Source organism: Pseudophryne corroboree, chromosome 1 (genome assembly GCF_028390025.1).
Source record: "Pseudophryne corroboree isolate aPseCor3 chromosome 1, aPseCor3.hap2, whole genome shotgun sequence".
Taxonomy (NCBI): Eukaryota; Metazoa; Chordata; class Amphibia; order Anura; family Myobatrachidae; genus Pseudophryne; species Pseudophryne corroboree.
This window is the reverse complement of record NC_086444.1, coordinates 1,126,411,344-1,126,433,521: the sequence shown is the minus strand read 5'-3', so window position 1 is coordinate 1,126,433,521 and position 22,178 is coordinate 1,126,411,344. Positions and strand designations below refer to the sequence as shown.

General features: G+C 46.4%; 1 protein-coding gene across 4 annotated transcripts in view; it reads right to left on the bottom strand.

Moving 5' to 3' along the window:
• SLC2A9 (solute carrier family 2 member 9) overlaps positions 1 to 22,178 on the bottom strand; it is a 724,331-nt gene that overhangs the window by 118,689 nt on the left and 583,464 nt on the right. For all 4 annotated transcript variants that reach the window (XM_063923094.1, XM_063923104.1, XM_063923114.1 and 1 more), the window contains one exon: positions 11,395 to 11,522. In XM_063923094.1, the coding sequence (XP_063779164.1) occupies positions 11,395 to 11,522 (128 nt within the window). The remainder of the gene's footprint in view (positions 1 to 11,394; positions 11,523 to 22,178) is intronic.

Here is a 22,178-nt window from a genome sequence, read left to right as displayed (position 1 = left end):
TTGGGAAATAATGCATGGCCATGTTTCTCTAATGTGTCCAATCATGTTGGTGAATTCTGTCTTAATATACCACACCATTTTATAAATATAGAGATTTATTCACATTAAACAGCACAGTAGTGTCCGTTATTCACATTACAGTGCACAGTAATGTCTGTTATTCACATTACACCATATAGTAGTGTACCTTGTACAAGTTACAACCCACAGTAGAGCCCCTTATACACATTACATCCCACAGTAGAGCCCCTTATACACGTTACACCACACAGTAGTGTACCTTAGTGATATGGGGGCATGACCGGTACTGATAGGGTGTCTGCATAAGGGGTGTGGCTAACATCATGGAGGGCATAACTACAAACATACATACATACATACATACATAAATAAATAAATACATTCACATACATTTAGACACTGACACAATTTTGGTTATTTTAGCTGTTTATCAAAACATATTTAAGTTACAGTTATATAATAAATATGGTTTTAAAGTGCAGACTATCATTTGAGTGTAGTCAAATCCAAATTGGAGGAAGGGTTTAGGAATTAGAGCTGTTTAATATGAAGCTTTTCTCGTTTACCGATGATCTCTCTACTTCATACCTTTCTCTTTCTCAGTAGCAGCAGATGGTAAGAGCCGGGTGGCAGCTCTGCGATGATGGTGAGAAGTCACAGCCCGAGGAATATGATACTCCTTGTATTTTCACATCATCTGGCTCACGTGCCCTCCCTTTTCTTGTGAGAGCTGCGCAGGGGAGATCCAACTCCCGGTACTGTATTTCTTCTGTATATCCTGCCTGCAGACAAGGGCTCTTAGGGCCATCTCTGAATGTGAAGCCCGATGTGCATGTGCAGCATTCCCTGTGGCTTAATCTAGCTATTGTGGTATGGCAGGGTCCTACCGGACAATGCCTATCAGCCCACTTTGGCATTTGCCACACTGCTCATGTCAGCGCTCCTTACCTGTCCCATCCTTATTACACCATTGGGTGGCAGAGTTAATAGGCAGGGCGTCGAATGGCCACTAGTACTGGCTGTGACAGGAATAGTTTTGACCCCTGGTGCACTTACTATTACATATTGTGGTGACGGTTTGTTCTGCCCATAGGGCACCTGCACTTTGTTTGATGTCTCCGGCCTCATCACTCTAGTTATGGCCCTGTGTCGATCAGTTGTTTAATATACAGGGGTGGGTCAGCGATGTGACCTGTGTTTTCAATTACTATTTCTTTACCTGGATTACAGGGAAGTTTGACCTCGATTAAGACAATCAGGAAATTTTCTCTTAAGTCAGTATTAACTTTGACATTTTCTTGTTACTTTAATAGTAAAAAAAAAAAAAGTGATTTATGGTAGACTTACCATGGTTAAATCTCTTTCTGCGAGGTACACCGTTTGCGGGCTTTCAACATAGTTTGAATAACCACCTCAGAGCATCCCTTGGCCCTCAGGAGTGAAGCTTCAAGAGCCACGCCATCAAAGCCAGTCTGGCCAGGTCCGGATAGACACAAGGGCCCTGAACGAGGAGATCTGGGCTTTGAGGAAGTAGAAGAGGACGCTCTATCGATAGACCCTGCAGGTCTGAGAAGCAATGCTGACTGGGCCACGCTGGAGTGACTAGAAATAGTATTTCTCTTTCTTGCTTGAACTTCCGTAGTGCCCTGGGCAGGAGTGACACTGGAGGGAACACGTATGGCAGCCGAAAGTTCCATGGACTTGCCAGTGCGTCCACGAACGCTGCTTGAGGATCCCTTGTCCTTGATCCGAAGACCGGAACCCTGTGATTGTGTCAAGACGCCATCAGGTCTACATCTGGTAGACCCCACTTGTCCACTAGGAGTTGAAATACTTCTGGATGAAAACTCCACTCTCCGGAGTGAACGTCCTGACGACTGAGTAAATGCGCTTCCCAATTGAGTACCCCGGGAATGAACACTGCCGATATTGCTGGCAGATGGCGTTCCCGCCCAATGGAGGATTTTTGATACTTCCAGCATTGCCATGCGGCTTCGAGTGCCGCCTTGATGATTTATGTACGCCACTGTGGTGGCGTTGTCTGTTTGTACTTGAACAGGCCTGTTCTGTACCAGAGGAAAGGCTAGTGTCAACGCATTGAACACTGCCCGCAACTCCAGAGTGTTTATCGGGAGGAGAGATTCCTCCCTGGTCCACCGACCCTGGAGAGAGTGTTGCTCCAACACTGCACCCCAACTCCGCAAACTGGCATCCGTTGGAGATCCAGAAGGGACGGCCCCTGCTCAACTGTTGGTCCTGTAGACATCAGCTCAGTGACAGATGAACCTCCGGAGTCAAGGAGATCATTTGAGACCTGATCCGATGAGGCAGACCATCCCACTTGGAAAGGATTAACCTCTGTAGAGGGCGAGAATGAAATTGAGCATACTCTACCATGTCGAAAGCCGACACCATGAGGCCTAGTACTTGCATCGCTGAGTGTATCAACACTTTTGGGTGAGAGAGCAAATACAGTATCTGATCCTGTCCTTGAGTTTCAGGACTTTCTCTGGAGACAAAAACAATCGTTGGTTGTGTGTGTCCAGTAGTGCTCCTAGGTGCACCATGCTCCGAGCAGGGACCAGTGAGGACTTTGTCCAGTTGATGAGCCACCCGAGGGGCTTGTAGGAATTGGACAGTCAGCTCCAGATAACTGAGGAGAATCTCTTGAGAGTTCGCCAGTGTCAGCAAGTCGTCCAGATATGGCAGGATCCTGATTCTCTGATGGCGGAGAAGAGCAGTCATCACGGCCATGTCCTTGGTAAAGATCCGAAGGGCCGTGGCCTGTCCAAAAGGCAGGGCCTGGAATTGATAATGTAGGTTGCCAATAGCAAACCGCAGATATTGCTGATGTGACATGGCAATAGGTATGTACAGATAAGCATCCTGTATGTCCAGGGATACCATATAGTCTTCGGGTTCCATGGCGAGCACAATAGAGCGCAGAGGTTCCATACGTAATTTGGATACCCTCACAAACTTGTTCAATGATTTGAGGTTGCGTATAGGCCGAAAGGATCCTTTTGACTTCAGAACTAAAAACAGGGTTGAATAGTATCCCCGGCCTCCCTGAGACAGAGGTACCGGCACTACCATTCCTGTGTCCAGGAGGGATTGTACAACTAAGTGTACAGCTTGCACGTATAACGTATCCGCAGGGATAACCGTTGTGCAAAACTGGCGAGGGGGACGTCCCTTGAAAGAGATTGCGTACCCGTGAGAGACAACTTCCCACACCCAGGCATCCAAAGTGGTCTTTATCCAGTCCTGGGCGAACTGCAGAAGTCGGCCTCCCACCCTGGGGTCCCTCAGGGGAAGGCCTGCCCCATCATACAGCAGGCTTGTCTTGTTTGGAAGCAGGCTGATGGGCGGCCCAGGATTGTTTAGATTTGGGATTAGTGGTTTTGGAAGCACGAGCTTGTCGCGGATACGCCTGACTCTGCTTTCCCTGGAGGTTGAAAGGAACGAAAAGTGGTACTCTTATCCTTCGGAGAAGAAGGATTAGTACTTTGGAGAAACGCAGTCTAAGCAGTCGCCAAGTCAGTCACAATCTTGTTCAGATCCTCCCCAAATAGGATGTTTCCCTTAAAAGGGACACCTCCAAGGTCTTTTTGGAGTCCAGGTCCGTCTTCCAGGACCTCAACCACAGAATTCGGCGAGCCAAGATAGATGTAGTAGACGCTGCCTTGGCTGCCATTACACCTGCATCAGAGGCCACCTCCTGAATATAGTGGGAGGCTGTGGTAATATAAGACAGATATTGTCTGGCAGTGTCAGAAAAATCCTGAGGCAGCTCATCCTCAATTGCCTGAACCCATGCTTCAATTCCTTTCACAGCCCAGGAGGCTGCCATAGTGGGTCTATGTACCGCACCAGTAAGAGAGTAAATAGACTTCAGGCATCCCTCCACGGGCTTATATGTCAGTTCCTTCAGTGAGGTGACAGTGGTGACAGGCAGAGTAGATGACACCACAAGACGGGTGACATGACAGTCCACTGGCAGTGGAGTTTCCCACTTGTTACTCAACTCCGCAGGGATAGGATAACGAGCTAGCATATTTTTAGACGACCAGGATTCCTGACGTATGTCAATTAAATGGTCAGAATGTGGTATGACTACTTTAGCAACCTTCTGACATTTGAACTTATCAGGTTTCTTAGACACAGTAGTAGGCTCAATATCATCATCTATTTGGAGAATTAGCTTAATAGCCTCCGCTACTGTAGGTCAGGAACATCAACCTGGGTTGTAGATTCCTCATCATAAGCAACTGTATCAGTGTCTGACGGATCAGTATATTCCCTATCCTCATCGGAAGAATTATCTGAAATATTAGTGGATTGTGAGGAAGAAATGGCCCGCTTAGATGACCCCTTGGCCCCAGAGGGGGGCGGGGTACACTTTTGTCTAACCAAAGATTGATTTAATTGTTGTAATTGGGTAGACAGAGTATCCGTCCAGGGCGGATTAACTACAGGGACAATATATGGCTGTAATGGCACAGGAGGTCCCACAGGGGACATAAGATGTGTCACAAGTGTATTCAGCATACTTGAGAACGCTGCCCAAGGTGGGTCCTGATTGGCCACAGGTTGACTGGGTGTATGGCACTCAGCACCTGAACCAGCAGCTAAAACTTCTCCCTCAGGTAAATCCATGGTGCCAGCACTGCAGGATTTCCCTCCCTGTGTAGCAGACATTATAAGGAATGTAGCTTTAGGGCATAACAGTACATTATAGCCAGACAAACACAATACCTGCAGATAACCCCCTATGTTATGTGTCAGGAAATACAGGACACAGAGGATTTAAGCGGTATGAGGTGACTGAAACACACAGTAAAAATACCAACTCATATATTCTGTGTAGCAGTATATATATATATATATATATATATATATATATAGAGAGAGAGAGAGAGAGAGATATAGATATATAGATATATATATATATATATAGAGATAGATATAGATATATATATATGGAACCTTGGCGCACCTAGCCCCTCATGGTACAGAATATAGAGATGAGCGGGTTCGGTTCCTCGGAATCCGAACCCGCCCGAACTTCAGCTTTTTTTACACGGATCCGAGCGACTCGGATCTTCCCGCCTTGCTCGGTTAACCCGAGCGCGCCCGAACATCATCATGACGCTGTCGGATTCTCGCGAGGCTCGGATTCTATCGCGAGACTCGGATTCTATATAAGGAGCCGCGCGTCGCCGCCATTTTCACACGTGCATTGAGATTGATAGGGAGAGGACGTGGCTGGCGTCCTCTCCATTTAGATTAGAAGAGAGAGAGTGAGATTGAGACAGAGACACTTGATTTACTGGAGCTTAGGAGTACTAGAGAGTGCAGAGTTTACTAGTGACTGACCACTGACCAGTGACCACCAGTGCAGTTTTATTTAATATAATCCGTTCTCTGCCTGAAAAAAACGATACACAGTGACTCAGTCACATACCATATCTGTGCTCAGCCCAGTGTGCTGCATCATCTATGTATAATATCTGACTGTGCTCACACAGCTTAATTGTGGGGGAGACTGGGGAGCAGTTATAGGTTATAGCAGGAGCCAGGAGTACATACATATTATTAAAATTAAACAGTGCACACTTTTGCTGCAGGAGTGCCACTGCCAGTGTGACTGACCAGTGACCTGACCACACTGACCACCAGTATAGTATACTATATTGTGATTGCCTGAAAAAGTTAAACACTCGTATAAAAAACTCATTCTGCTGACAGACAGTGTCCAGCAGGTCCGTCATTATATAATATATACCTGTCCGGCTGCAGTAGTGATATATATATATTTTTTATATCATTATTTATCATCCAGTCGCAGCAGACACAGTACGGTAGTTCACGGCTGTAGCTACCTCTGTGTCGGCACTCGGCAGTCCATCCATAATTGTATACCACCTACCCGTGGTTTTTTTTTTCTTTCTTCTTTATACATACTACATCTCATTATCATCCAGTCTATATTAGCAGCAGACACAGTACAGTACGGTAGTCCACGGCTGTAGCTACCTCTGTGTCGGCACTCGGCAGTCCATCCATAATTGTATACCACCTACCCGTGGTTTTTTTTTCTTTCTTCTTTATACATACTACATCTCATTATCAACCAGTCTATATTAGCAGCAGACACAGTACAGTACGGTAGTCCACGGCTGTAGCTACCTCTGTGTCGGCACTCGGCAGTCCGTCCATAATTGTATACCACCTACCCGTGGTTTTTTTTTCTTTCTTCTTTATACATACTACATCTCATTATCATCCAGTCTATATTAGCAGCAGACACAGTACAGTACGGTAGTCCACGGCTGTAGCTACCTCTGTGTCGGCACTCGGCAGTCCGTCCATAATTGTATACCACCTACCCGTGGTTTTTTTTTCTTTCTTCTTTATACATACTACATCTCATTATCATCCAGTCTATATTAGCAGCAGACACAGTACAGTACGGTAGTCCACGGCTGTAGCTACCTCTGTGTCGGCACTCGGCAGTCCATCCATAATTGTATACCACCTACCCGTGGTTTTTTTTTCTTTCTTCTTTATACATACTACATCTCATTATCAACCAGTCTATATTAGCAGCAGACACAGTACAGTACGGTAGTCCACGGCTGTAGCTACCTCTGTGTCGGCACTCGGCAGTCCGTCCATAATTGTATACCACCTACCCGTGGTTTTTTTTTCTTTCTTCTTTATACATACTACATCTCATTATCAACCAGTCTATATTAGCAGCAGACACAGTACAGTACGGTAGTCCACGGCTGTAGCTACCTCTGTGTCGGCACTCGGCAGTCCATCCATAATTGTATACTAGTATCCATCCATCTCCATTGTTTACCTGAGGTGCCTTTTAGGGTCGCTTATCTTACTCACACAGCTACCTCATTGCGCCTCTTTTTTTCTTTGCGTCATGTGCTGTTTGGGGAGGGTTTTTTGGAAGGGACATCCTGCGTGACACTGCAGTGCCACTCCTAGATGGGCCCGGTGTTTGTGTCGGCCACTAGGGTCGCTTATCTTACTCACACAGCGACCTCGGTGCAAATTTTAGGACTAAAAATAATATTGTGAGGTGTGAGGTATTCAGAATAGACTGAAAATGAGTGGAAATTATGGTTTTTGAGGTTAATAATACTTTGGGATCAAAATGACCCCCAAATTCTATGATTTAAGCTGTTTTTTAGGGTTTTTTGAAAAAAACACCCGAATCCAAAACACACCCGAATCCGACAATAAAAATTCGGTGAGGTTTTGCCAAAACGCGGTCGAACCCAAAACACGGCCGCGGAACCGAACCCAAAACCAAAACACAAAACCCGAAAAATTTCCGGCGCTCATCTCTAACAGAATATAGGGCGTAATTCCAAGTTGATCGCAGCAGGAATTTAGTTAGCAATTGGGCAAAACCATGTGCACTGCAGGGGAGGCAGATTTAACATGTGCAGAGAGAGATAGATTTGGGTGGGGTGTGTTCAATCTGCAATCTAATTTGCAGTGTAAAAATAAAGCAGCCAGTATTTACCCTGCACAGAAATAAAATAACCCACCCAAATCTAACTCTCTCTGCACATGTTAAATCTGCCTCCCCTGCAGTGCATATGGTTTTGCCCAATTGCTAACTATATTCCTGCTGCGATCAACTTGGAATTACCCCCATAGTGATAGCAAATTGCAATGTGTGTGATACAGGAGAATTAAATCCACACAACAGCTAAAGGCACACTCAGTCACATGTACAATGCAGAAGTTATTAAATATAAACAATAAAACTGCACTGAACTAGTAAAACTACATATTATAAATATGTATGAGTATAGATATAACAATGCACAGTAGATACTGGATGTATATCATGGAATACTTGTACTAAATATTCAGCTAGCAGTACACTTGTTCTTAACTAACACTGTCTAAAATTACATGTAGAATACTTAAGTGCCTGTAAATACACAGCGCTGATGAGACAGGCGGCTTTACAGAGGAAACAGAGCCCTGCAGTCCCGGAGGTCAGGCCAGCTAGTAGTGAAGATGGCGCCAAAATCTCTGTCAGGGAGTGAGGGAGAGTGAAATGCAGCTCCAGGGCGGGAACACCAGCAGTAGATAGCTGGGGGAGGGGCTACAGGTCAGCGCCTTATCCCCTATGCAGGTCCTCACCACCGGGTACTGTGGAGCCTCTATAAAACGGATTTTAGTAAATCCGACCTGTGCTCCTTTGCCCTGGTGGATATAGTGGGGTCCCTGTGCAGTGCAGTGTCCACGCCAGCGGTGCCATCCATCTCCCAGGACCGCGACCAGACCACGATTAACCGGCGGGTCCCATCTGGTGGACCCTCTTACCTCCTCCCTCATGTGCAGCCGCACGATCCTGGAGAGCGTCAGCGGTGGTGTGATTGATGACCGGTGCGCTTCTGCAGCAAGTATCTGGGACCACGGCCTCGGGAGTATGCAGCGCTGCTGGGGAGGTGATGGAGCCTCAACACAGAATGTCAAATTGACATAAATAGTGCTGGGGCCCTTGAAGTCTTCTTAAAAAGCTCTTTTCAGGGCTGCCTAGCGCAGCCCCACCTGTTAGTGACCTGCACTGCAGGCACCAACTTACAAACTGAGCTCCAGTGCCTGGAGGCGGGGTTCTAGAGGAGGCGGTGCAATGCATCCTGGGAACAGTCAAAGCTTTAGCCTGTTGGTGCCTCGGATCAAGATCCAACTCTACACCCCGATGTATTCCCTGTGGAATCCCAGTGTACCCCGCTGCAGAAAAAATAAATAACCACCATCGCCACTGACCCTCACTCTAGAAGCTTACTGAACAATGGGGGTCATTCCGAGTAGATCGCTCGCTAGCTAGTTTTAGCAGCCGTGCAACCGCTATGCCGCCGCCCACTGGGGAGTGTATTTTAGCTTAGCAGAAGTGTGAACGCGTGTGCAGCCGAGCTCTGCAAAAACAGTTTGTGCAGTTTAAGAGTAGGTCTGAACCTACCCAGCGCTTGCGATCACTTCAGCCTATTCCTGTCCGGATTTGACGTCATACACCCGCCCAGCGAACACCCAGCCACACCTGCGTTTTTTCAGCCACACCTGCGTTTTTTCAGACACGCCTGCGTTTTTCCAAACACTCCCTGAAAACAGTCAGTTGACACCCAGGAACCTGTCAATCTTCTTGCGGCCGCAAGTGTGAAGGAAAACTTTGCTAGAACATGAGCACAACCACAAAGAGCTATGTACCCATACGTTGCGCGTATGGGTACAAATGCAGTTTTTTCACCTGATCGCTACTCTGCGAAAATCGGCAGCGAGCGATCAACTTGGAATGACTCCAATGACAAGGACATTTTGACCAGGAAAACAAAAAAACAGGTTGAGTGGACAGAGATAAAGTACCAGCCAATCAGCCCCTAACTGCCATGTCACAGGCTGGGTTTGAAAAATGACAGATAGGAGCTGGTTGGTTGGGACTTTATCTCCGTCCACTTTATATCCATCCAAGGCTTAGTAAATAGACCCTAGATAGAGTAAAGTAAGTAAAAGTAAACAGAGTGCTCAGTCATTGCACCATAGAGAGAATCTGGTAAGTGGCTTACCGTGATCATTGATCCTGTATATGTCTGATGTACTGTATTACATTCAGTATGATTTACCGGCGGACAGGATGCCAGCAGTGGGGTGAGCGCAAAGAGTCCCCTGTGGGCTTGGTGGCTCGCTGTGCACGCCACAGAATCTATTCCCACTCTATGGACACCCACGAGTGGGAATAGCCCTGTTTCGCCGGGATTTCAGCTGGCGGGATTCCGGCGTCAGTGTCCTGACCATCAGGGTCCCCACAGCCACCAAATGAAACGCATCTTATATTACATAACCTGCACTTTGTTTGGGGCAGACTACAGCTTATTACATGCTAGATATGCCTCCTTCATGGGTTGCTGACTATCATTACAAAAGCAAACATATGGAAACCCCCGCTCAGAGGCGTAGCTAGGGTTTTTGGAGCCCAGGGCAAGATGGAAAATGGCGCCCCCCCAAAAAAAACAAAAAAAACAACAACCAGCAAAAGAAGCATGTGCGAGCGCCGAAGGCACGGGCGTCGAGAAAATGGGCATGGGCACACCCCAGAAGGGGTGTGGCCACTGAAAATGGCCCACAGTGCCAGTCACATTGCCTCACAGTGCCAGATACAATGCCCCACAGTGCCAGATACATGCCCCACAGTGCCAGATACATGCCCCACAGTGCCAGTTACATTGCCAGATACATTGCCCCACAGTGCCAGTTACATTGCCAGATACATTGCCCCACAGTGCCAGTTACATTGCCCCACAGTGCCAGATACAATGCCCCACAGTGCCAGATACATGCCCCACAGTGCCAGATACATGCCCCACAGTGCCAGTTACATTGCCAGATACATTGCCCCACAGTGCCAGTTACATTGCCAGATACATTGCCCCACAGTGCCAGTTACATTGCCCCACAGTGCCAGATACATTGCCCCACAGTGCCAGATCCATGCCCCACTGTGCCAGATATATGCCCCACTGTGCCAGATACATTGCCCCACAGTGCCAGATACATGCCCCACAGTGCCAGTTACATTGCCCCACAGTGCCAGTTACATTGCCCCACAGTGCCAGATACATTGCCGCACTGTGCCAGATACATGCCCCACTGTGCCAGATACATGCCCCACTGTGCCCCACTGTGCCAGATACATGCCCCACTGTGCCAGATACATGCCCCACTGTGCCAGATACATGCACCACTGTGCCAGATACATGCCCCACTGTGCCAGATACATGCCCCACTGTGCGCCCCCCCCCCCGGTCACTCACCGCCTGTAGTGTCTGTGAGGGGAGGAGAGCGCAGCGCCTCTCCTTTCCCTCACCGCTCCCGGTCTCCGGCGGCTGTGTGGCGCCGGTTCGCCAGCCAATCAGAGCTCGCGGACCGGCAGCTAATCAGGAGCTGGTCCGCAAGCTCTGATTGGCTAATGCCGGAGACCGGACACACGCAGCGTTGCTAGTGCTCTGGCGGCGGTGAGGGGAGGGAGAGACGCTGCGCTCTCCTCCCCTCTCATTTCGGCGTGATGGGGGCGAGTGGGGCATGATGCCCTGGTCGCCAGCGGCACCCCCCTCTCCTGGGCCTGCCAAGGCGCCCAGGGCACGTGCCCCACTCGTCCTACCCTTGTTACGCCTCTGCCCCCGCTACAGAAATCCTGCGTTTGCCCCTGTGCAGCATAATGTTTTCTATAAAGCCTTGAATTATACCATTCCTGGAATCAAGAATAATAACATACTGTAATCGCTTTTTACTTGAAAATGATGGATTTGTGTCACCATATGAGTAAGTAATTACCTGGATTATAGGAAAGAGAAGACCAACAGCAAAGTTGCTGATCCAATTCACTGAGCCTGCGACCATAAATGCAGCGGGGCGCTGAGACTGTTGGAAAAACTCTCCCACCAGGATGAAAGGAATTCCACCTTAAACAAGACAAAAATGATGGAGTTATCAGCAGAATTCCAAATCGTATAAAGCTGTGGTCATGCGGGAAACAGAGTAGAGAACTAGGTAAATAGGAGGCATGAGAACGTGTTTTATGGACTACAGCCTATCAAAAATATTCCTACAAAAGCACAGATTAGTGTATATCAGTGATGGGAAACAGGTGGCCCTCTGATCCCTCATCTGCTGCCTTCCTCTGCTCCCAATTGTAAAACTCAACCAAAAATGCAGGCGTAATATAAATATATTAATAACTATAGAAAATAACTGAAAAAACAAAGATATAATTAATATTGGGCCTAATTCTGAGTTGATCGCAGCATCAAATTTGTTAGCAGTTGGGCAAAACCATGTGCACTGCAGGCGGGGCAGAAATAACATGTGCAGAGAGAGTTAGATTTGGGTGGGCTGTATTCAAACTGAAATCTAAATTGCAGTGTAAAAATAAAGCAGCCAGTATTTACCCTGCGCAGAAACAAAATAACCCACCCAAATCTAACTCTCTCTGCAAATGTTACATCTGCCTCCCCTGCAGTGCACATGGGGGGTAATTCCAAGTTGATCGCAGCAGGAATGTTTTTAGCAGTTGGGCAAAACCATGTGCACTGCAGGGGAGGCAGATATAACATGTGCAGAGAGAGTTAGATTTGGGTGGGTTATTTTGTTTCTGTGCAGGGTAAATACTGTCTGCTTTATTTTTACACTGCAAATTAGATTGCAGATTGAACTCACTACACCCAAATCTATCTCTCTCTGCACATGTTATATCTGTCCCCCCCTGCAGTGCTCATGGTTTTGCCCAACTGCTAACAAACTTGCTGCTGCGATCAACTCAGAATTACCCCCAATGTCTATTTTAAATGTAACACCTGTTTAAAATGCCTGCAGGTATGTTACTATCAATAGATAGCTCTTTGATCAACTTTATAACTGAGATTAAGGGTGTATGCGGCCCATTTATAGATTAGAGGGCTGGCCATGCGCCTATGAGGATGTCCATCACCCTTTATACTGTATATGATCATTCCTAAATCATTATTAGCAGGAGCACTAGGGATGTCCATCGGTGGGTTATCCATTGATGGTCACCATCCATGGTACCATAGATGGATAACCTCGATGGTGTAAAACCATCTGTAAGGGAACCATCAATGGTTTTATCCATCGATGGTCACCCCTGCAAACTGTGGGCAGAGCTTCACGAGTGTCAGTGGCGGGGCTACGCTCCGTGCCCTGACATTTGGATGGGGGTGAGGGGGGCGGAATTCAGTAGCACTAAACCATCGATGGCAGGAAACCATCTGGTTCTCCCCCATCGATGATAAAAGTATTTGACATTGGCCATACACCATCGATTATTTCAAATCATCAATGGTCTATGGCCATCCATAAGGAGCACATAAAAAACCTAAACAATGGGGGTCATTCCGAGTTGATCACACGTAGCAACTTTTAGTTGCTCGTGCGTTCAACCTGACGCCGCCTGTGTGGGAGTGTATTTTAGCATAGCAGGGCTGCGAACGCTTGTGCAGCCCTGCTATGCTAAAAAAGTTTCAAGTAAAACAAGACCAGGGCTGCAATTACGGTGAGTATCCACCCCGGGACGCCTCCCGCCTGTCTGTCTTCTTGCGATCGCCGCTATGATCACATTTCTCACTGGCGTCCGCCATACATGGCCATTTCCGACCCGTTCGCACCGCAGCGAAGAACCGCTGTGTGCGAACGGGTCGGAATGACCCCCAATATACAGTAACATTTTTTTAGCAGTATATGCTGTTGCAACAAATGTCGAAACAGTTAATACAAGCAGACAGTAAAACAAGGGTATTATTGCTAGTGTGTTCATTTTTTATTTTATTCCTAGAGATTTAGAAGTTAGCAATTATTCATGAAGAGCACTTGAGATGCAAATTTGTATTTTATTACCACATTCTGCCAACATGACATGCTGAGGGTTGTAGTGCTCCATTATCAGTCTACTCATTACCTACAATACATATTTGGACTGGCTCATCGGTATGCGGTTAAAATACTGCCCGTCGGGATCCTAATACATATAACTCCACCGGAATACCGGCGAAGTAAGTGATTCCCCCTCTTTGGGTATCCACAACACCAGAGAGAATAGAGGGAGAATAGAACCTGTTGTGGGCAAAGCTCACCACCAAGTCCGCAAGAGGCTTCATTGCCCTTGCCCCCCTGCCGGCATTCTGGCACACGGGATGCCAATGTCGGTAAACTAACATTCGGCATTCCGTGCGACAGCATCCCATACTGATCCCGGCTCATCAGAAAAGTGTCCCAAAAAGCTATTTTCAGGTATTATATTGTCTCTCATTTTTAAACTTTCATTTCAATGTTGATAACCTAGTTGAAATCGATAACTGCCTATGGTTATTTTTGCTCATCCATATTACTTTCATGGAAATGGTAGCTAAATGTTATTGAAATGTTAATCAACCAGACTATAAATTATATATTTTATTTTGCACTTTAATACAATTATAAAAAAAAAATGTGAAAAAAAAAAATGTGAATAGCATAAATGGTGGATAAACGCACATAACACAGACAGAGGGCGGGATTCTAATCTTGCAGCTCCCCTCCTGCCCCCATCGCGCCCGCCGGCAGTATTCAAATGTTACTGCCGATGGGTGCGATATCACACAAGAGTGACCCCAATTAATTTCGCGGTTAACCGCAGACCGCAAAGTTCGCATCATTGGGTAGAATAGAGGAGCGCTCTCCTCCATTCTAGCCAGTGCACTCCTCCTGATTGACAGGCTAGGCGCTCACAGCCAATCAGGAGAGCGCCATGACGTGGCGCTCCCTGATTGGCTGGTGGGGCCTTCAGTGACAAGTCACGGGGGTCCTGGATTCGGGGAAAGGGGTTCCATGTGTAAACATGGAACCCCTTTAAGTGCGTGGATCGGGTTTCCGGTTTTATTATTTTATTCAAGACCCTGGATTACGTCGGATAAGAAGGGGGCAGATCTACACAGGATTGGTTGTAAGTATAATTTTTATATGACAGGTACCCCATGGATTCTACTTGACAAGGGGACCGAGGGGCTCTGTGGGACAATAGGTAAGTATGTGAGTGTGTAAGTGTGCATGTATGTAAATAAAAAGCTTTACTTTCACGGTGTGTGTTGTGTTTTTTGGGGGGTATTTTTGTTGTTGTAGAACTACAGGTACCAGCGGGCCCGTTATTTCCCTGCATGCTGGTACTTGTGGTTTTCCAAGTACCAGCTTGCGGGGAGGCTTGCTGGGACTTGTAGTTCTACAACAAAAAACAATATACTTATTTTTACACAAAGGCTATCAGCCTCCCATCCACCGCCCACGGATGGGGGGGGGGCAGCCTCGGGCTTCACCCCTGGTCCTTGGGTGCCTGGAGGGGGGGACCCCTTGATTTAAGGGGTCCCCACTCCTCCGGGGACCCCCGGCCAGTGGTGACTAGTTGGGGGGGGTTAGTGCCACGGCCGCAGGAACCTATATAAAAGTGTCCCCCAGCTGTGGCACTATCTCTCTGGCTAGTGAAGCCCGGTGCTGGTTTAAAAAATACGGGGGACCCCTACATCTTTTGTCCCCCGTATTTTTGGAACCAGGACCGGACGCAGAGCCTGGTTCTGGTTGTATAAATATGGGGGGACCCTACGCATTTTTCCCCATGTATTTTTACAAACAGGACCGGCTCAAAGAGCCCGAGGCTGGTTATACATAGGAGGGGGGACCCCACACATTTTTTTTTCTATATTTAACTCTTTAAACACTGCTCATAATGTACACAATGAAGCACTGCACGGATCTCACTGATCCGGCCGGCCTTCATTGTGTTATGTCCACAGCAGTGTTTTACTCATCACTCCCGTAAAACACTGCCCGACAATACGAATCACATCAACATCGGAACATAAGAAACAAGAAAACTCGGCAGCTTAGTAAATTACCGAAAATGGATTAAAAAAGTTGCAGTAAAATACGTCCGATAAAAATCGAGATTAAAATCCCATCAAATTGGCACAAACACGAATATTGGTAAATAAACCCCCTGGACGTTTTGGGAAAGTAGGCAAGTATATTTTAATCAGAATAAAACTTTATTGATCTAGGAAACAGACAATTTCTATTTTTGTGGTCAATGCAATTAAAATAGATGGAAGTAGTTTATTAATTACAGTATCTTCATTTGTATTATTTTAAAAAGATTTACGTCTAATGTATGTGTTTTGTTAGTGATAAAAGGTAAAGCAACTTTTATTTTCTTTGATTTGGCCAAACAAAAATGGGAACAAAAATGTTAGTTATAGAAACATTTACCATACTGTATATAAAGTAGAGATGAGCGGGTTCGGTTCCTCTGAATCCGAACCCGCCCGAACTTCAGGTTTTTTACACGGGTCCGAGCAGGCTCGGATCTTCCCGCCTTGCTCGGCTAACCCGAGCGCGCCTGAACATCATCATCACGCTGTCGGATTCTCGCGAGGCTCGGATTCTATCGCGAGACTCGGATTCTATATAAGGAGCCGCGCGTCGCCGCCATTTTCACACGTGCATTGAGAGTCATAGGGAGAGGACGTGGCTGGCGTCCTCCGTTTAGAGAAGAGAGAGACACAGTATTTTGGGGAGCATTATTAGGAGGAGTACTACTATACTGTATACTACTATACTACTTGCTGAAGTGATATTTATACTAGATTAGATAATAGATAGTGTGACTGTAAGTGTATTATCTGACTTGTGGGGGAGACACTGACAGTGGGGAGCAGTTAGAGTCTGAGAGCAGGACTCAGGAGTACATATAACGTACAGTCACAGTGCACACTTTTGCTGCCAGAGTCAGTGCCACACTGCCATTGTTGTGACCACACTGACCACCAGTATAATAATATATTTTGTGATTGTCTGCTTAGGCCTCGGAGTACTAGTTGCAACGTGACCTGAAGTGACCACCAGTTTAATAATCAATCACCACCAGTTTAATATATATATATATATATATATATAAAATTTTATATAATATATATATATATATATATATATATATAATATTGTATACCACCTACCCGTGGTTTTTTTTTTTTTTCATTCTTCTTTATACATACTACTATAGTAGCTTACTGTAGCAGTCTGCGGTGCTGTGCTGACCTGACAGTGTCCAGCAGGTCCGTCATCAGTCATTACATAATAAATATATATAGTACCTGTCCGGCTGCAGTACTAGTGATATTATATTGATTTCATCTCATTATCAATAATTTATCATCCAGTCTAGACTCTATATTAGCAGCAGACACAGTACGTTAGTCCACGGCTGTAGCTACCTCTGTGTCGGCACTCGGCAGTCCATCCATAATTGTATACCACCTACCCGTGTTTTTTTTTTTTCTTTCTTCTTTGTACATACTACTATAGAGTATAGTAGCTTACTGTAGCAGTCTGCAGTGCTGCTGAGCTGACAGTGTCCAGCAGGTCCGTCATCAGTCATCATTACCTAATAAATATATTATCTACCTGTCCGGCTGCAGTACTAGTGATATTATATATACATACATATATATATTGATTTCATCTCATTATCATCCAGTCTATATTAGCAGCAGACACAGTACGTTAGTCCACGGCTGTAGCTACCTCTGTGTCGGCACTCGGCAGTCCATCCATAATTGTATACCACCTACCCGTGTTTTTTTTTTTTCTTTCTTCTTTGTACATACTACTATAGTATAGTAGCTTACTGTAGCAGTCTGCGGTGCTGCTGAGCTGACAGTGTCCAGCAGGTCCGTCATCAGTCATCATTACCTAATAAATATATTATCTACCTGTCCGGCTGCAGTACTAGTGATATTATATATACTATGTGACAAGAACACTGGGATAGTGTTTGAGGGCAGGTATATTTGTCCCAGGTTCTTGTCTTACATGTTTTAGAAAATGTTAACTTCTAGGAAAAATGCTTTTTGTTTTGTCTGAACCTTTTCAGTTTGCTGTAAAAGCTGGGTAAAGGCTCTGAGAGAGAGATAAGGCGAGTTCTAGACATTGGGCCCAGTTCGGGTCTTTGGCCTCACAGAGGGCTAATCAGGGTTTCAGCTGTGTAAGAGTGTTATAGTGCTTCTAACCTGATTAGTATGGGCAGACTGCCTGGGAAGGCTGCAGGATCTGTGTGTGAGAGACACGCTTTCTGATGCAAGTAAGCTATACAGTATGTACTGAAGAACTCTGTGTTTTGTTTAGTGACAGTTAGGAATATCTTATGTTTAGTTAGTGCCGGACAGGCAAGGTATTTTTATTTTTGGGTTTTGTTTTATTTTCTGTTTCAATAAAACTGGCCGGGGTCAGTTGTACCAGAAACTGGACTTGTGTTGTTCCTCAGCTGCTGCGTGCGGCCATATTCCCCAGGAAAAGGCGCCTTGCACCCCTACAGTGTTACAACTTGGTGGAGAATGCGAGCACACCGTTCTGCGCATAAGTGAAAGCAGCAGCTTTGTGAGGCCTGCAGAAAACGGTGGTTTATGCAGATACAGCCCAGTGTGAAGTTACTGAGACTCACCCCTGAGGGTTTGATATATGTCCTGGGTGAAAGCAGCTACAAAGCCGCCTAAAAAATCTGTCGACATGGAGGATCTGCTTAAAGCCTTGCTGCAAGCTACAGCGGCTCAGCAGGAGGCCAACCGACAGCAGCAGGTGGCAATGGAAGAAAATAGGAGACAACAGCAGGTGGCAATGGAGGAAAATTGGAGACTACAGCAGGAGGCCAACAGACAGCAGCAGGTGGCAATGGAGGAAAATATAAGACAGCAGCAGGTGGCAATGGAGGAAAATAAGAGACAACAGCAGGCAGTTGTTGATGAACTTTACAGGCAACAGCGTCAGGATAGAGAGGCCTTAACAGAAGTGGTGCAGAGCCTTGCAGCCCGGATTGGAGATGTGGCCGTCAGTGCTCCGACCAGCTCTAGTTCTATACGGGCCAGTCACTTCCTGCAGAAAATGACAGAGGCTGATGATGTGGAGGCCTACTTGACCACGTTTGAAAGGACTGCAGAGCGTGAGAACTGGCCAAAAGCACAGTGGGCCAGTCTGCTGGCACCTTTCCTGTCAGGTGAGCCCCAAAAAGCTTACTTTGATTTAAGCCCTGCTGAGGCTCGGGACTATGATAAACTAAAGACTGAGATCCTGACCCGCCTGGGAGTCACGCTGTCAGTACGAGCACAATGGGTGCACCGTTGGCTGTACGCCATGGAGAAGCCTCCGCGCTCCCAGATGCACGACCTTATTCAGCTAACAAAAAAATGGCTACAGCCAGAGACATTAACTGGTCCCCAGATGGTGGAAAGAGTCGTCATGGACCGCTACTTGAGATCTTTGCCCATGGTCCTGCGCAAGTGGGTGAGCCATGGAAACCCGGGTACTGCTGACCAATTAGTGGACATGGTAGAGAGGTATTTGGCAGCAGAGGAACTACTGATGACCACCCAGCAACCCATAGATCCTCGACAGCGCCCTTCAGTAAAGACTGGTAAGACTGTTCCGTGGGAAAACGTTGCTGGGCGGTTAAGAGAACGCAAGGCTGGAGAGACTGTAAACACTGGCCCTGGAGACAGGCCAATGGGGCTAGAACGGTCTATGCTGCCCAAACGGGTTGATAATCGTGTGGTTAAATGTTTTAGGTGTGGTATGCCAGGTCATGTTATTGCCAATTGCCCAGTCACGCAAGAACCCATGCAATGTGATGCTGCCTTTGAATGTCGCAGAATGTCTTTCTTTGTTAGGTTAGCCTGTACTGTGGTACCTTCACCTGAGCTGGAAAAACAAATGTGTGATGTGTTCTTAGAGGGTAACCGGGTAGAGGCCTTGCTAGATTCAGGAAGTTTAGTTACCCTCGTGAAAGCTGGGTTAGTGAACCCCTTAAAGGTCCAGCAAATACCTATTGGGGTAACTTGCATACATGGGGATACCCAACATTATGCCACTGCTGAGGTGAATATAGAAACTTGTTGTGGGTCAGCAATGGTTAAAGTGGGACTGGTCCCTACCTTGGTGCATGAGGCCATAATAGGGAGGGATTTTCCTCATTTTTGGAAACTGTGGGAATCACGGTTATCAACAGATGTGAGAAGTAAAAAGCCAGTTGATAATACCGGTGATTTTATGGATGTACGTGGGTCTTCGGAACTTTCTGGCCCTTTGCCTTTTGCTAGTTTGGCTGGGGAAGTGACAGATGGGGAGTCCAGTGAGGACCCTCTTGCCGGGAACAGAGACATAGTAGTTAGAACTGAAAGCGTGCCTGACCTGGAGGTAAAGAAGGATCTGTTTGCGTCTGAACAGTTAAAGGATCCTACCTTAATAAAGGCTAGAGAGAATGTTAAGATTGTTAATGGGGAACCTGTGGTACCAGGTGACAGGGTTACGTATCCCCACATGGCCATCTGTAATGAGCTCTTGTACCACATTGTCAAAAGGGGTGAGGATGTGGTGGAACAGCTGGTAGTTCCCCAGCCTTATCGGAGAACGGTACTAGATTTAGCTCATAGTCACGTTACCGCAGGACATTTAGGGGCAGAAAAAACCACTGAAAGAGTTTTACAAAGGTTCTTTTGGCCAGGGGTTTATAAAGAAGTGTCTGAATATTGTTCTTCCTGTCCTGAATGCCAGTATCATGCCCCTAGACCCCATTTCAGGAGCCCACTAGTTCCCATGCCTATTATAGAGGTCCCGTTTGACAGAATAGCCATGGATCTCGTGGGGCCCTTGTTAAAGTCTGCTCGGGGCCATCAGTATATCCTGGTAATTATGGACTATGCCACTCGATATCCTGAGGCTGTCCCTTTACGCACTATCACAACCAAGGCGATAGCTAGGGAGCTGGTGCAGGTATTTAGTAGAGTGGGAATACCAAAAGAAATTTTGACTGACCAAGGTACTCCATTTATGTCAAGGATCATGAAAGAGTTGTGCAAGTTATTTAAGGTCACTCACCTCAGGACGTCCATCTACCATCCCCAAACTGACGGGTTGGTGGAAAGGTTTAATAAAACATTAAAAAGTATGTTAAAAAAGGTTGTTGAGAGAGATGGGAAAAACTGGGATTGTTTGTTGCCCTACTTGTTAATGGCCATCAGAGAAGTTCCTCAGTCCTCTACGGGGTTTTCTCCATTTGATTTGTTGTATGGTAGACACCCCAGAGGGCTGTTGGATATTGCCAAAGAGACGTGGGAAGGACAGCCCACTCCTTATAGAAGCGTTATTGAGCATGTAACACAAATGCAGGATAGGATTGCAGCCGTGGTACCTGTTGTCAGAGAGCACATGGAACAGGCCCAAAGTGCTCAACAGAGGGTCTATAACCGGAGTGCCAAGATACGATAGAGTTCTTGTTTTGGTACCCACTGTGGAAAGCAAATTCCTAGCTAAATGGCAGGGTCCATTTGAGATTAGGGAAAAAGTGAATGAGGTTAATTACAAAGTATACCAGCCGGGAAAGAGAAAACCCGAACAGATCTACCATGTTAACTTAATCAAACCCTGGAAAGATAGGTTGTCTCTGTCAGCGGAGCCTTGCCCTTCGGTGTCTTCACCCCGGTTGCTTCCCGCAGTGAAGGTGTCAGAGACATTATCAGCTGATCAGAACAATCAGGTTAAAGAATTTCTCATCCAAAATAGGGAGGTATTTTCAGAGCTGCCTGGCCGAACGACCATAATAAAACATGACATTGTCACAGAACCAGGGGTCAGGGTTCATTTAAAGCCATATAGGATTCCTGAAGCTCAGCGAGAAGCTATTTCTAAGGAAGTTAAAACCATGTTAGAACTGGGAGTCATAGAGGAGTCTAACAGTGAGTGGTCCAGTCCCATAGTGCTCATCCCGAAGCCCGACGGTAGCATACGCTTCTGTAACGACTTTCGTAAGTTAAATGAGGTGTCCAAGTTTGACGCATACCCCATGCCCCGTGTGGATGAGCTTGTAGAAAGGCTGGGAACAGCCAGGTTTCTCACCACATTGGACCTGACCAAAGGTTACTGGCAAATACCTTTATCTGATAGCGCCAAAGAAAAAACAGCCTTTTCGGTTCCGGAGGGGCTGTACCAGTATAAGATGTTACCCTTTGGGTTGCATGGGGCTCCAGCAACCTTTCAACGGGCGATGGATAAAATTTTGAGGCCCCATAGAAAATATGCAGCTGCCTATTTGGATGATGTGGTAATTCACAGTACAGACTGGGGGTCCCATTTGGTTAAAGTACAAGCAGTACTGGACTCAATCAGAGAGGCAGGGTTAACTGCTAACCCAAAGAAGTGCTGCCTCGCAATGGAGGAGGTCAAATACTTGGGCTTCACCATAGGCAGAGGTCTGATTAGGCCCCAATTGAATAAAGTTGATGCTATTCAAAACTGGCCTCGTCCAGTGAATAAAAAACAGGTAAGGGCTTTTTTGGGAATTACTGGGTACTATAGACGGTTTATTCCTAATTTTGCGACCACAGCGGTGCCGTTGTCAGACCTTACCAAAGGGAAGCAGTCAAATGTGGTGAAATGGAACCCTGATGCAGAAAAGGCGTTCCAAGCGTTAAAAGTGGCTTTGTGTTCACAACCGGTGTTGATAACACCAGATTTTTCAAAAGAATTTGTGGTAC